At 42.2% G+C, this 14,543-nt stretch overlaps 2 protein-coding genes and 1 non-coding gene across 5 annotated transcripts in view; 2 read left to right on the top strand and 1 right to left on the bottom strand.

The window, feature by feature from the left end:
• Window positions 1-16: 16 nt before the first annotated feature.
• On the bottom strand, window positions 17-6,480 carry nasp (nuclear autoantigenic sperm protein (histone-binding)). Of its 3 annotated transcripts, XM_033620664.2 has the most exons (15): window positions 6,283-6,480; window positions 5,795-5,842; window positions 5,588-5,701; window positions 5,136-5,216; window positions 4,779-4,885; window positions 3,912-4,310; window positions 3,618-3,676; window positions 3,465-3,535; window positions 3,180-3,253; window positions 2,776-2,964; window positions 2,393-2,556; window positions 2,089-2,172; window positions 1,913-1,987; window positions 919-1,050; window positions 17-246 (listed from the first exon to the last, which is right to left on the bottom strand). In XM_033620664.2, exons 1-15 carry the CDS (start codon window positions 6,318-6,320, stop codon window positions 208-210), a joined length of 1,674 nt encoding a protein of 557 aa, XP_033476555.2. In that variant the 5' UTR covers window positions 6,321-6,480; the 3' UTR covers window positions 17-207. The 3 variants fall into 3 exon arrangements, with proteins under 3 accessions (XP_033476555.2, XP_033476556.2, XP_033476558.2); XM_033620665.2 differs by lacking the exon at window positions 919-1,050; XM_033620667.2 differs by lacking the exon at window positions 3,912-4,310 and having other exon boundaries at window positions 6,283-6,477.
• A 642-nt stretch (window positions 6,481-7,122) lies between these two features.
• On the top strand, window positions 7,123-7,195 carry trnam-cau (transfer RNA methionine (anticodon CAU)). Its single transcript has one exon. It is a non-coding gene; the product is annotated as a tRNA-Met (tRNA).
• An 803-nt stretch (window positions 7,196-7,998) lies between these two features.
• The window catches only part of LOC117253443 (glypican-5-like), a 64,826-nt gene continuing 58,281 nt past the window's right edge, over window positions 7,999-14,543 (top strand). Inside the window, exons 1-2 of the mRNA XM_033620881.2 lie at window positions 7,999-8,314; window positions 11,704-11,865. Coding sequence (XP_033476772.1) covers window positions 8,137-8,314; window positions 11,704-11,865 — 340 coding nt within the window. The 5' untranslated portion in view covers window positions 7,999-8,136. The remainder of the gene's footprint in view (window positions 8,315-11,703; window positions 11,866-14,543) is intronic.

Below are 14,543 nucleotides of genomic sequence, written 5' to 3'. Positions count from 1 at the left end.
ATTCGGTGATACAAAGTTACAGCTGCAAATTTTTTTTTTTATTATTAATTTTTTACTACAAGTATACAAAAAAAACTGGACAGACAAATCTATGAAAATGGATCTTATTTACAGAAACAAAAAACAAAACAAAAAGTGTTGAAAGTGGAAAGGGGCTGGACAGGCATGCTGTGCTGGTTTTGAAGATCAGGAAAGAGATGAGGATGGTCATGCTGAAGACCCGACGGGGGCCGACTGGCTGGCAGACTGTAGGAAACAAAGAAAACAAAACAAATAAACACTCACAAACAGGAAGGATTCAGCACTGACTACCCATCATCTCATCCAGAGGATATGTGCTGGTTTGTCTTGTTAAGAGCTCTCACCACTGCACTTTAATTTACAAAAGGAACTTTCAGTCACAAAAATGACATGTCATTTCGCCCCCTTTTGGAAACTCCAGAATAACTTTTCAAGAGGTGAAAATAGTTTTGAAGCCAGTCCAAGAATTCAACCGTATAAACTTCAACCACAGTAACAGTCAATGCTGCAAGTGCTCTGTCAATGTACAGTATCATCACTTGCTTCTATACAGATGAAAGTCACTTGAAGTTTGGGGAAAAACGGCCTGTAAAGTCTGGGCACCTTGAGGTCTTGTGCCTAGACCTGCAACCAGCCACAAAGTCCATCACATGAATCAGTTTCATCGTGCTTAAATTACATACTCCTCCCAACTTCCTTTTAGGCATTGATGTAGGTTTGATTGGGCTTTAAGAAGGTGCATTCCCTCCATACATGCAGACTGCAACATGTCAACTTTTTCAGATGACTTCCTATCCCTTCCATCTAAGCAGGGTAGCATCGTCACGGCAATCTCTTCTTTTTGAAGTGCTGTCCTGGAAACTTATTAGTTCATAAAGACATGAGCCTATCACTCGCCTCCTGTGATTTTCCCTCCTGGACTCCATTGCCGTTGCTGGCACTAGAGTCAGCGCTGCCATTAACTGTGGCTTCCTGTTTCGCTTGTTTAGCATCAGTGTCCTTTACTGGGCTCTCGTCCTCTGGTTTCCTCTGTGTAGAAACATAAAACCGGTCAAAAGGAAAGTGGAGAAGACCTAACGCCTCTATACACCACTGTATTCAATGCAAACAACGGTCAAAGTCACACACACATTTTAGTGTATCATGCACACAGATCAGCTAATATCAAAGCTTAAATTTACAGCATTAAGCAGTACCACAATGCAACCACCTACACACACACGCCACAACTACAGAACGTAACCAACAGAAGTCACTTCACACAAACCCCACAACACACAAGCTTAAGATTGACATTCACAGAAAGCCGTAACATCCCTACAACCAAAGCAGGCAAGCACATGGATCTTGCAACAAAAATGAGTGGTACATGGCCAGTTTCAATATACAGTACACGCACTGGGAGTTGGATTGATTGCTCCATGTCGAGCACTTTTTTTTTAAGCCAGTCAATGTTAAGTGTACTTCAGGGAATGTTATGGTCCTGAGAGTTTGCTGCAGAGTGAGTGCTCCTCTTTCATGCTGCTCTTTGGTATAAGGCAGCTGCACAGAGGAGGAGGTGCTTTGCTCTGTGAGGCTCCAAATTAACATTAGTTGAATATTTGCATTGTACAGCCTAGTCTCATTAGACTGACATAATTCCGAGTCAGGTATAGCACCAATATACAGATGATTATACAGCCGGTACGGAGTCAGCTGTCCAGGTATTTGTTCCTTGATTGTTATTAAACGGTTGCTTCAGTGGGTGAAACAGACAGCAAAATCATGACATGTTGAATGGCCTTTGATCTGTCACAGGTATGAAACTGGCAGCAATTAAGAGGAGGAAAACAAACACCAAAACACACACACACACACGGTGGAAACGAGAGTGAAGATTAGTTGGCCTCACCTTTTTCCTGACGAGATGTGAGATGTTCGAGACTGCTTTGGAAGAAGAGGCGCTGTCAGATGATTTAACTGGGATCTAAAATAGACAAGTTTGGTTTGTGTTCTTAGAGATGTTCTGTCAGGCAGTCAGTCATGTTAAACTGTGGGCAGTTAAAGATACACTAATGATGTTCTTACCTGGCTGGCTGTGGCAAATGCTGATGATGATGATGAAGGGCCGCCGTTTTCACATAGGAATGCTGATGAGGTTGAGGCTCCGCCCTGCAAGAGGTTAGCCAATTACCCAGGAGCTGAAGCTCTTGTTTTTAAAGCTTCTGCACATCTATGCAGCACTCTGACAACGTCAAGGTGGATTTTTACGCTGGAATGTGACCAAGTGTTGAGAGCACACATACACAATGCACTCACATTTAAAGACTATAGCTCTAACCATGGATGGTTTTCATCCCCATCAGTGTATATTGTTGCCCTGGGCACTCACTAGTGTCTGTTGGATGGCCTGTGAGGCAGCGCTTGCTGTTCTCTGGCTTTCCTTGGCATCTTCAACCTTTTCCCTGATGTCGGGCAGAAGCTGCTTCAGCTCGTCCAGCTCATTCTTCTCTTCTGCTGCCCCGTCTGCTGCGTCTATCACCTCCTGTAACATGGCTATACACCGAGAATGACTGATTAGAACAGCAAATGCACGATAAACAGGATCAGTGCAGTTCCTCAGCTGCCATAATTTGATGTTCAACTTTCCAGACGGAAAGAGTGAAGAGACTCCATACACTCCGACACTTGCCTCATTTAAAAATGAGATAGCACTCAAGACAGACAGCACAACAGCTCTGAAAATGCTCAAAACAAAACTCAGTGCACTCTTACCCAGACGCGTCTCAATGACTTTTATGGAGCTGTTGTAGTGCTGGATGGCCTGGCTGTACTGATCCATGTAGCACAGTGTAGTGGCAACGTGGTAGTGGGTCTCAGCCAGCAGACGACTGTGGGGAGGCAAGTGCTTCAGCTGCAGGGCAAGACACTCCTGGAAGTCTTCTAGCGCCTGGGGATAATTACCTGGGGAAGGGAACATGAAAACATTGAAGGTCTCAGACATAAGTACCAATTATTAATGGGGCGATTAAACAATTTGTGATGGGTCAATTCACATTTGAACAAGAAGCCATGGCGGAATAATGCCTGGGTTTAATTCAGAACATGGTCTAAGAGGCGAGGGGAAAGGTGGGCCATCAGGTGAAAATGACATCCTGGAAATGCAACATGAAACATACCTGATTCAGCACTGACTTCTCCAAGTTTCAGGTATGCCTGGGCTGCCATCAGCTGGTCATCTTTGCCTTCCTTTCTGCAAGTATGAAGAAAAATCTACTGTAAAACACTGCATATAGTCTCACATCATCAAGCAGGGCCCTCAAACATAAAGTCTGAATTCGTATGAAGTGACTTTCTTGAACACACTCAGTACGAATCTTTCCAGTCACTCCTTAAATGTAGAGGACTTAATTTTATGCCACTGCTCTTTTTCTACAATAAGCTTCGTCTTCTGTGGCCTCTACCTTTTGTAGATGACTTTAGCCACCTCCAGCATCTCCCACGCCAACTGCAAGTTCCCAACTTCATCCTCTTCCTGAAAAGAGGAGGAAGGCATAAATCACAAAAAAAACCCTTTAAAAATCACATCAAGCCTTCTGCCATGTATATGAACTCACCTTATCCTGTCCATTTTGCTCTCCATCCTCATCATCGTCGTCATCATCATCGTCATCATCTGTTGAAGCAACAGGAAAATTAGAGCTAAAGAATCATTTTTTATGGTGTGATGAAGTGGAAAGTAAAGGCAAGTGTGCTCAAAAATGTTTCCCCTTAAGTGCTCTAACACATACTCCAGTGGGTTTCCCCTTCACCTTTTGTAACACCTCTTATTGTGGCCCATTATGTCAAGATACCAAGCTAGTCCTCCACCCTTCTACACAAACAGTGCTCCGTATCCAAAGATCTACTGCCCTCTGGCTCCTCATCATCCGTCTTGGATTCTTCATCTTTTCCTTCCTCTGGCTTTGCCTTCACACCATTCTGCTCTTTCAAATCTTCTTCCTTCATCCCAGGTTCTTTTCCTGGGGACGCAGTGGGACTTTCTGCTGCACCATTCACAGGAACACCTGGGCTCTTCTCAACTCCATTTACTTGAGCTTTCTGGACTTCATTCTCATTCACAGGGGAACTTGAGGGTTCCTCTGATCCATTATCATGTGTGCCTGCTGACTTGACCACACCATTTTCCTCTTTCACCTCAGTGTTGCCCTTTCCATCCACAGACTCCAACTTGGCGCCAACTGCCTCAGTCTTTTCCTTCTCTGCCATTGCATCATACACCTGCTTTCGTAGCTCATCTCTAGTTTTTTCTGTACCAGAGTGGTATTTGAAAAACAGGTTCACATTAGATCATTTAAATACCTTTGAGAAACACTTGACAGAAAGCTCACAACTCATTGAGGGGAACACAAGCAAAACCTTTTCTAATGTTGCATTAGTAATTTGTTATTTGGCTTCTCACCTGTGCATGTTTATCTCTTTTATCATGTAAATACAGTAACAAGTTAACCAAGTGCCATGCTGAAAATCAGTCTGGTGTTTTACAATAACTTGGATATATGGCACTGCATGCAAGAAAAATACATATGAAAAACACCAGAGACAAACTTCCAAAATACATATAAAAACTACTTGACCTACCAAACTAACTTACAGACCATTTATTAATTTTGCCTTGTATGGGATCGCAAAGACACCATTATTAGCAGAACACAATTTGAAATCACTTGAGATCTGTTCCCTTAATCTGACAACCATTTATGATAATAGATACTGACCATCAAGATTGTTGGCACTCTCGATATTTGAGCCATTGGGCTGCTCCTCTTCCTCAGATTCTTCTGGAACACCCTCCAGGGCATTACCAAGGACACTGTTCTCCATCCTAATAGAAACAGAACAAGGAAAAAAAAAAGTCTGAAAACTATTACTCTAAAAATTGCTTAACAGATGTCCAGTCAGCACTTTGCTACACTGAATTCTGGGCTGGCATCATACAAAAACAGCAAACAATAAGTCATTTTATTATCAAAGTGACGGAGCATTAATCAACTTTGTGTACACTTTCAAATGTGCACTAACACCACCCAATGTACAGTAAGTCTCAAAAAGTTAAAGCAATGAAGTTAACCCACCTGGCAAGCTCCAGTAGAGATTTCCCACACAGGAAGAAGGCCTCACCACACTCATATGCAGTGTCTCCATATTTTGAAGCCCTGGCGGACAGACAGCAAAAGGAATGAGTGAAGCAGGTTTTGGTGGGAAAAGCGGTGATGAAAATAAAGCTTACTTTTACATAATCAAAACCACATCACTGGAACGCACTTAGAAATCGAGATACAATTGAGGTCAATATGCATTTCAGATTCAATACAACTTTGGAAAGCACAAAGTAGCTAAAAACTTTACCTTCCCTGTCACACATATTCAGATGGATACATATTCAAAAATAGACAAAACTGCTAACAAAATTCAATGATTCCAATATTTCTTATATACACACACACACACACACACACACCAAAAACATCAATTTTAACAGTGACTATTCGTATTGAGTCAGTCACAGTGCAGTAACTATACTCACAGCATGCTACAGGCGTCCTGGAAAACACTGACAGCAGAAACAACATCTCCCATCACTAGATGCCTGTTCCCTGTGCCAATCAGCTTCTTTGCCTCCTCCGCGACGTCAACAGAGCTGTGTGGAGAGGGGGTGCACATGTTTCTAATGTCCATGTTGATAAATGATCAAGTGAGCAGATGCAGCGGAGTCTTCAGTGTGGACACTCACCTGTCTGCGGCAGCTGCTGCTGATGAGGAGCACGGCTTCTCCTCCGCACTGCAAGAGTCAACGGAGTTCAAACTTGAGTGTAGTCAGTACCAACACAAGCTGCCTGACCGGATTGTAAATTGCAACCACAGTCGACACACTTAACTTTTACTGTTGACGAGATAGTTGAAGCTACCAGAGGAAGTGTTAGCTGCGGTTTATTGTTGTTAGCACCGTATGGTTGTTAGCAAACTAGCCTACCAGTCGGGGGTGTAGTGGTGTTTGCTAGCAGCACTTGCAGCCACCAGCAGGTACAGTTACCCATCCCTTTAGTTTCACGGTCACTGTCATTGACTCTAAGTATGTAAAACCTAGATGTCATGCGACTAGTAACGTTACTAACCACTTAAAGGTCGTCAACGTTAGCCGCCTTCATATAGAGCTAAATGCTAGCTAGCTGTGTTTTCTCAGCGTACCTTACACTGTGAGAAATTACAAGCGGGTCTTACCTCCCAGAGCTCGACGCGGCGGACATTTCCTCTGGCATTTTTAAGGACGACAGGAAGTGTTGGACAGAGAAGAAACTGGCGGTGTGGTGTCCAGTGAGAGAAGTACAGAAAGAGCTCCTGTATTGGTCTTTGTTGGCGCGCTTAAATAGAGAAAAGAGGGCTTTCTATTTCCGCTTAAGTTGGAACGCGGGAGATTGGACTTAAAGGGGCCGCAGCAAGCATCGTGATGCATTCAGGGCCCGTGGGAAAACAGTCGTGGTATACAACTTGTCCTGATTAGTCAAATCGTGGAAGGTGCAGCGAAAGGTAATTGGTTTACACAAATGTCGATAGTGGTCGACATATGACTGGTAAATTCTTGGTACAATTATTGGTAGTGATAGGCAACACCATTGGCTCTCACATGATGGTTTTGCTGGGCCGACAGGTGACAAGGAGCGCCATCCTGAAAGGTCACATAAGCTGTTTTTACTTTGGAATTTGTCATTTGTCAGGACATCATCCTGAGTTTAGGGTGATTTAGCTTGCTGTCGACAGAGTTACATAGAAAGCTTCCTTTTAACTTTGACTCCCAGCCGCAATCGAGGCGGTGGCCTGTTATGAAAAACGAGAAAGGAGTGAAACATTTCCATCCGCTTGAACTGTCAGTGAACACACCACAGCTTTTCCACAAAGATAAAGTGGTGTGTGCATTGACACCTTCTGTTCATCCTCGGCCATACGTTACCATTTTGAACCAGATTGAGATATTTAATAAACAAATCTACAAAAAAAACAGAACAAAACACAGAATCGTCTTGTTTTACATTCAAATCAATATGTTTTGAATAGTTGTACAGAGCCTCGTTGGCGCAGTAGGCAGCGCGTCAGTCTCATAATCTGAAGGTCGTGAGTTCGAGCCTCACACGGGGCACATGTTTTTTTGTCCTGTTATAATTTCATCATTTACCGCGAGCTACAGCAAGTTTGTTTAGGCCTCTGTAGAAGTAACGTCGAATAAAATAACCTTTTAGCCCAAATGATAACACGAGGAAGGGTAACAACACATTGCTTTCGATGGCACTGGCATTAATTTTCCGCACTGGCTAACGAACTATGAGTGAGCAAGTTAGTGAGGCTAACCTTCGATGAGTACTGTCGGTTAACTCAACAGCACCTACTTACGCTATATTATATAGCGTCCCCTATCCTTAAATCCATACATTTACGTGTGAAGTCAGTAGCCTATATTAGATGAATATAATAGTGCTTATTTTATTCAGGAGCTGTTAAAATGACTCTGCTGTAACCCCAACAGACCAGCAGGTGGCGCCAAAGTTCCACTGTCAAACCTCATTTCCCTGAGATCCCACTTCACTCACAGCTATCAGTCAAGTTTAATGAACCTTAACTGCAGCAGCAGCTGTTGTAAACTATGCATGTGAGAGAGCTATAACGTCAGTAAAAAACATCAGCAACAAATAAATAAACAGATGGCTAAAGACCACATAACTTAATGAAATGAGAGTAAATGGCATTTAATCCTTATGATTGTTATGGCAGTTATGCTTTTATTGTGTTGTCATTTTCTTAACTGTAATAAGTTATCGTTAACATCACGACAGTTGCCGTACAACAGACACACGTTTTCAAACCACACATTATTTACAAGTCCTTTGGGTGCACATGTCAATTAAGTAATTGAGCTGAAGTGAGTGAGAGAGTCAGAGGGAGAGGAGGGCGCTGAGCCTGACACTGGGCTCCAGACAGACTTACTGGCTGCAGATGAAGTTTTCAGTCACACTGCACCGTGGGACCTTGTAGGGAATTCATATTAACCATCCAGACTCTCTATCTCCTCACTGACATGTTGCGATGTTCCGTGCAGCCTTACAAAACGTGGACTTGCTTTGGGTGATTTTGTTTCATTTGGTTTTTCTGCCGGAGACTGGCTGTAGATCAGCCGATGCAGACAGCTGTCATGAGGTGAAGACAGCCTACATGATGCGCCAAATAGGCCCGGTGGAGCTCGTGCCAGACAGGCCGGGAACAGGTCAGTCAGCCCCTTTGGAAATATCATGGTGGAGATATTGTAGGAGGAACATGGAATGTGCAGAGGTGGAAAGTAACTGAGTACATTTACATAGGCACTGTACTTGAGTATCATTTTGAGGGAGTCGAGCTTAACTTGAGTATTTCCATTTTGTGCCTTCTGCTGCACTGCATTTCAAAGCCAAATGATGTACTTTTTGCTCCAATACATTTATCTAAAAGTTTCTACATCTTTTTAATTAAAAAAGTAAATATTTTAAATACAAAACACATGATGAGTTCATAAATTTCAATGCATTTTTATGAATTAAACAACTAGTTAAGGTCTACAAGATCAAAGTGTTTGCTTATTAAAGATGCATCAGTAGTATAAATTCAGTAATGTAATATATCATAATATAACACTCACAGGACCATTCTCCTGCATAATGTCTGCTATTAATTGCTTTTTTTGCTGCTAATTGATGCAGAACTTGTACTTGAATATTTTTTATAAAGTATTTAATACTTTAATAAAAAGTGTTAATATGTTTTTATCCACTGAAAATATACTTTAGATCTATACAAACAAGTATAGATCTAAAGTATAATAAAACGTATGATTGGGTGTAAACTTGCTGTCAGGCATCACACAATTACATTCACTGAATTTAGTCGGGCTGAGCTTGGCAACTTTCCTGTGCTGAAAATAATTTCTCCTTTTAAATAAGCACAATGAAAGTGAGTATACTCCGTGTAGTGTTAAATCATATTTCATCCAAATATCTCTCCTGCTTTGAGATTTTTAATGCTTAAAACATTGCTGTGTTGGAGCCCATGCATGGTTTACACCCATATCTGTAGAAATGCAGGGCTGAATTCCAAATATAAGTGATCATCACTGTGCAGCACGGCCAACGCATCATATAGAGAGAAGCTATTTCTGTTGAACCTGTTACCTCAGTAGTCTGCAGCACGCATATAGAGCTCTTGAAAGCATACTTGGCTATAAGTGGTGGTGTTAAAGATGCTGTTTTCTCACTGTAAATGCTCATGTGAGGTGTCGTCTGGCTCGTGAGAGTGTCTCTGCATAATTTTGCAGTCCTGACTTCTGAGTTGTTGAATAGGATGTCAACATTTTTAAAGTAACTGCACCCAAAAAAAAGGTGATCGCCTGGAGTCATTTTGTTGGCAGCAATTTCAGATTTCCCCGGGTGGCAGAGACAAGCGACGGATGATACAGATCTCGAGTTAACAAGCTTTATTTTCTCGTAATCTTGACATACAGAAACCGTCTCCTTGTCATAATTATACAGTTCATGAGAATGCATAGAATCAGATGTTGATTGTCTTGCTATAATCAGCAGACCTAAGGGAATCCATGCCAGACATCAGCAGATAACACTCACAGCTGCCAGCAGAGTGAATGCTGTATAACTTTTCTTTGGGGACAAACAGCCTGCCTGTGGTCGACAACACTGAGTTTACAGTAGCTTGTATCAGCCGTATTAGACACAAGGCGCTGCAGTATTCCTACAATATACCTGTTGCTGCAGGAGGTGATAGTGTGAGCTTGTGATTGTTAACAGCTAGTTGTCACGTTTCAGTTCAGGAGAGGTGGACCCAAATGCAGATAAATAGGCAGGTTTGCAGTTTTCAACAGAAAGCGAGCTTTAATGTAGCTCAATGGCAGTTTTCAAAAAGGCAGGCAACTCAAAAAACCATCAAGGAGCAGAGACAAAATCCAAACCAAAAAACCAACCAGGAACTAGAAAAGAAGACCGGGGGTGGTGCAGGATAATGGCAGGAAAGACAGACCCAGAGATACGCAGAGGTACATAGGAGTGCACAGAAGTACACAGGCGGACTGACAATTCGAAACATAGGCAAACATACACAGAAGACTAATCACAAGGACAAGACACAGCTGGAGAAGGAAGACATGGGCACCAGGAGTGAAACAGGGATTGGCTGATGATAAGGGTGGAGCAGACAAGACTAATACAGAACAGGTGTGAAGGGAAGACTCAGGGAACAGGGAAGGACTAACAAGACAAGTGTGGCAGAAAACAGGCAGGAAAACATGCAAAGACAGGAAGTAAAGCCAGACATGACACATGAGGAGAGAACCTACAGAATAAAAACAGGAAGCGGATAAATACAAGCTAAACAGCATGAAACAGGGAACACAAACAGACAAACTTGATGTGTCCTTGATGGACAGTTGGTGGTCCTGATTGAACAAATGCATCAGTCCATGGCCGGTCGTTGGTCTTTGCTTCTGATATTCAAGATGAAAAACAAGGCGCTGCTGAAAGCGTGGTTGAAGTCCTCCTAAAAGACCCACTAATATTAGTTTATGAATAGTTGAGATTGAGGTTGCGTTAACTTTCTGACCTTTAACAAAAAAGTACTTAACACACAGTTGACTTACCGGATATTTTCAAGACCGGGATTACAGTCATCCCCCACGTGCAGTGTACGACCACCTGTTATCATGTGACTGAAATTCCACCCATGATATCATGTGATAACAATGGACCCATCTCTATGACAACTGAACTAACTCCTTGTGTGAAGATTTTCCTTATTCAGACAAGTTTGATGAATAGTTTTGAGATGAGAACAGAGAATACACAGGTTTGTGAATCACACTGAGTGAGTTAGTTTTGGAGAGGTTGTTTCCAGTCAGCCAGTGCTAATAGGAATAGCTGAAAGTTTGACACAGGACTAGTGTGTGTGTGTGTGTGTGTGTGTGTTGGGTCAGACATAGGTGAACAGTCTATTCCTCTCATGTCTGTCTCTCTTTCTCTCCTTTGATCTTAGTCAGCTACTTAACAGCTTTGCAACCAAAGTCAGACTGCTTCACACCACACACACACACATGCACACACATTTCGGTGTGAGTGGTGAAGTGCCACCCAAGCTGTGCGTTCCATCACATCAGGTGCCGACAGTCTCAGTGTAGAATTATATTTGCCAAGTCAAAGCGTCTTGTACACTAAATGCCTCTAGACCAGTGGTCTATCAACTCGCTTAACTGATCAACAAGATGGATTCTTATTGGTTAGTTGATTAGTGATTGAATGTGAGATTTTCATGAAACCTTTAGAGACAAATCTCTGTCTCTGAGTCAGCCCAAAGTGTATTGGTAGAATTCATTTTTTACCTGTACTCCAGAAAGAAATGAAACATTTATCAGATATGTCACTGTTCCTAATAATCACAAGAAACTCGGCGAGTACGCCTACGAATTTTTAACCAAGGTTAAAGCAAAGGTTGATAGAAACCCATGCATACTTCATGAAATAATTCCTTCCACCCACCGTTCTGTGTTGGATGAGATTTAACCTCTCTGCGACAGCGAATATGACCAGGCCTGAAGCTATTTCTTCCGCCTCTGTCTTTCAGATGAGTCTCTGCGAGTGTGTGTCCACCCAGGGCCCAGCTGCTGCACCAGCAAAATGGAGGACACCTACATGGCGGCTGTTCGCAGCGAGACGCAGCAGAAGATGCGATCGTACAGCTTTGAGCTCAAGTACCTGATCGCTGGACACTCCAAGGCCTACCAAGGTGAGGGAGGGGAAGAGTGTAGACCAGAGAATTCAACACACAGATTAATTCATTTCATGCACTATTGAAGAGAAACCTCAAATATATTGTCTTTGTAAGGCATTTAATTGAATATAGGACGAAAAGGATTCTCAAATAATTGCAATTTGTTGTTATTTAAGTTTTACACAGCGTCCCAACTTTTTAGGAACCTCTGTTGTAACGTGAAGACACAACTGTTGGCTGTGGGGATTGCAAAGGGACATTTTGATTACTTTTTGACATTTTTTGGACGAGACAATCAGAAAAATGGTTTGATTTTTTTTTTTACAGATTAATTGATAATGAAAAATATTCATTAGTTTCATTTCAACAATAAAAAGCATGTCTGTGTTTCAGCCATGGCACCAGTAATGTCTGTGGGCGATTCAAGAACGCAAATCAAAGTGACTTTAATAGCAGTGGTGATTTTAGTGTTTTAACAGTTCTGTCAAGTGCCTGTAGCCCCCCTGCCATTCTCACTTTGTGTGTTCATCATGAAATAGCTAGTTTGTGTCAGGGTGGTGGTGTGAGGCCAGTTTATTTTGTGAGGCGCCACAGTGGCTAGCCAAACAAACAACTGATGTGCGATTGAGTCTTTGAGAGAGCAAACTCTCAGAGGGAGCAGCGGAAAACTTTGTTACAACTCTCTGCTCTCTTTCTCTGTCCGTCTGTCTCTGTCGCTGCGATAATCAGGTTTTGTTCTTGACCAATGAGAGAGCGAGGGACGGAGAATGTTTACATTCAGTACGTATCCGCAGCAAAGTGTTGTTGCCGTGGGCAACAGCCGGTCCCTAACGGGCTGCTCTGAATAGGAGGAAGAATACTCTGCTTGTCCACTTGTCTCTCAACGCTATTCACCAGTCTGTGTGAGCATGTGTGTGTGTGATAGAAAGACCTTGTGTGTGTATGTGTTTGCGTGCATGTGTGAGTGTGTGTGTGTGTGTGTGTGTGTGTGTGCAGAGATTATGAGATGGGTAGAGCTGATGAAACCCAGCAGACAGACATGGCAAACATGTACCTCTCTGTTTTTTCTGTCCCTCTATCTCTCACTCTCTCCTCCCCTGCTCCATCTGAATGCACTCAGGCTCCGTTTCAGCTGCTATTTATGCCCAGCGGATGGCTTAACCATCCATGGGTAAAATTAATGCAAAACACCCATACACAAAGAAGGGCTGAACAAGGCTCCTCCAAGTGAGAGGAGACAAGTTTGGCATTTGCTGCATTTAATTTAAATTTAAACAATGTTTTTTTTTTTTTTTTACATTTAAAGAGTCAGTTCATCCAAATCATAAAAAACATATTTTTCATTTACCACTAGGGATATCAACCCATGCGAATAGTTTGTGCTTAAAGCAGTGGTTCTCAAACTTTAGTGAAATAAAGGTCAAGATGATGGATGATAGGGATATTTTGGCAGAAATGGAATATAATATTGATACCTATGTTTTAATTAGAATGTATAATCACCTGAAACTAAGAATTTTCGTGAGCAGTTTATATCCAAGTACGGAGCAGGGGGTAAATGGTGTTTGTATCTTGCTGCTCAAAACATTAAAAAAATTGCAGAAAAGAAAAGACTCTTTCTGCAAAGCAAGGAGATCAGTAATCTGAAAAGCATTTATTCAGTCAGGCATAATATGTAAAAGTATGTGGATGTGTGGAAAACAATCATTTCTAGGTGCTTATGGGTCATTTCAGCCATTCCTTTTTTAAGGCGCAAGATAAAATTGATAACTTTACCATGTATCAAAAATAAAACAAAAACTACCTCCTCAGCTGAACAACTCTACAGAAAGTGAGTGACTATGCTTGTTGTGTTTTGGGTGAACTGACCCTTTAACGAAGAAATTAATTTTGCGCGACAGCAGCGTTCTTCAACAGCTGAGCTGAATCTCCAAAGCACAGTGATTAAAAGCCACTAGAGAAATTGAGACATGCCCAGAGCGGTTGTAGTCAGGCTCTATTTACACCCTGAGGATTACTTTAGTGTGTGTGTGTGTGTGTGTGTGTGTGTGTGTGTGTGTGTGTGTGTGAGTATGTGTCTGCATGCTTGCGTGAGTTTCTCCTGGCACTGTAAGACCCTCGTGCCCTCTCTACCACATCGCAGCTGTCATCCAATCACAGAGGGTAAAGAGCTAATCACATGACCCCAGAATAGTCTTTGCTGTGTCACTCGATGCCGTCTGTATTTGTGTTGCTATTGCCAGGACGTGGGTATGCAAACACATAAAAGTGAGACGTTCTCACTCAGTGCTGCTGTACTGCCTCAACCCCCCCGACCACCGTCACTGTCACTTAATTTAATTTCATCTATTTGTGTGGAAATGAGCATACCAGAACTGTAACAAATACCTTGTTGCTGGTGTGTAAACTCTCCGGGAGAGTGAAAATGAAATTTCTCTTAATAAATTTGTGAGTTATTTAATAAATTCCCTATAAATTATTGTGTCTTGGAGAGTCAGGTGGCTGCAGCTGTGATAGGCAAATGCAAAGCTGTTACGACACAAACACACACACACACAAAGATGCACATTGTCTGTCTGACTTAGTGAAAGTCACAGATAAATAGATTCCCCTCTCTCTCTTACTCCCAGTTTGTGTGTGTGTGTTCGTGTGTGTCAGGATGCCATCAGATTGACATCATCCTTTCTACTTGG

The sequence above is a fragment of the Epinephelus lanceolatus genome, chromosome 6, assembly GCF_041903045.1.
Source record: "Epinephelus lanceolatus isolate andai-2023 chromosome 6, ASM4190304v1, whole genome shotgun sequence".
Classification (NCBI taxonomy): domain Eukaryota; kingdom Metazoa; phylum Chordata; class Actinopteri; order Perciformes; family Serranidae; genus Epinephelus; species Epinephelus lanceolatus.
The sequence above is the reverse complement of the archived record's forward strand: the minus strand, read 5'-3'. Positions and strand labels throughout refer to the sequence as shown.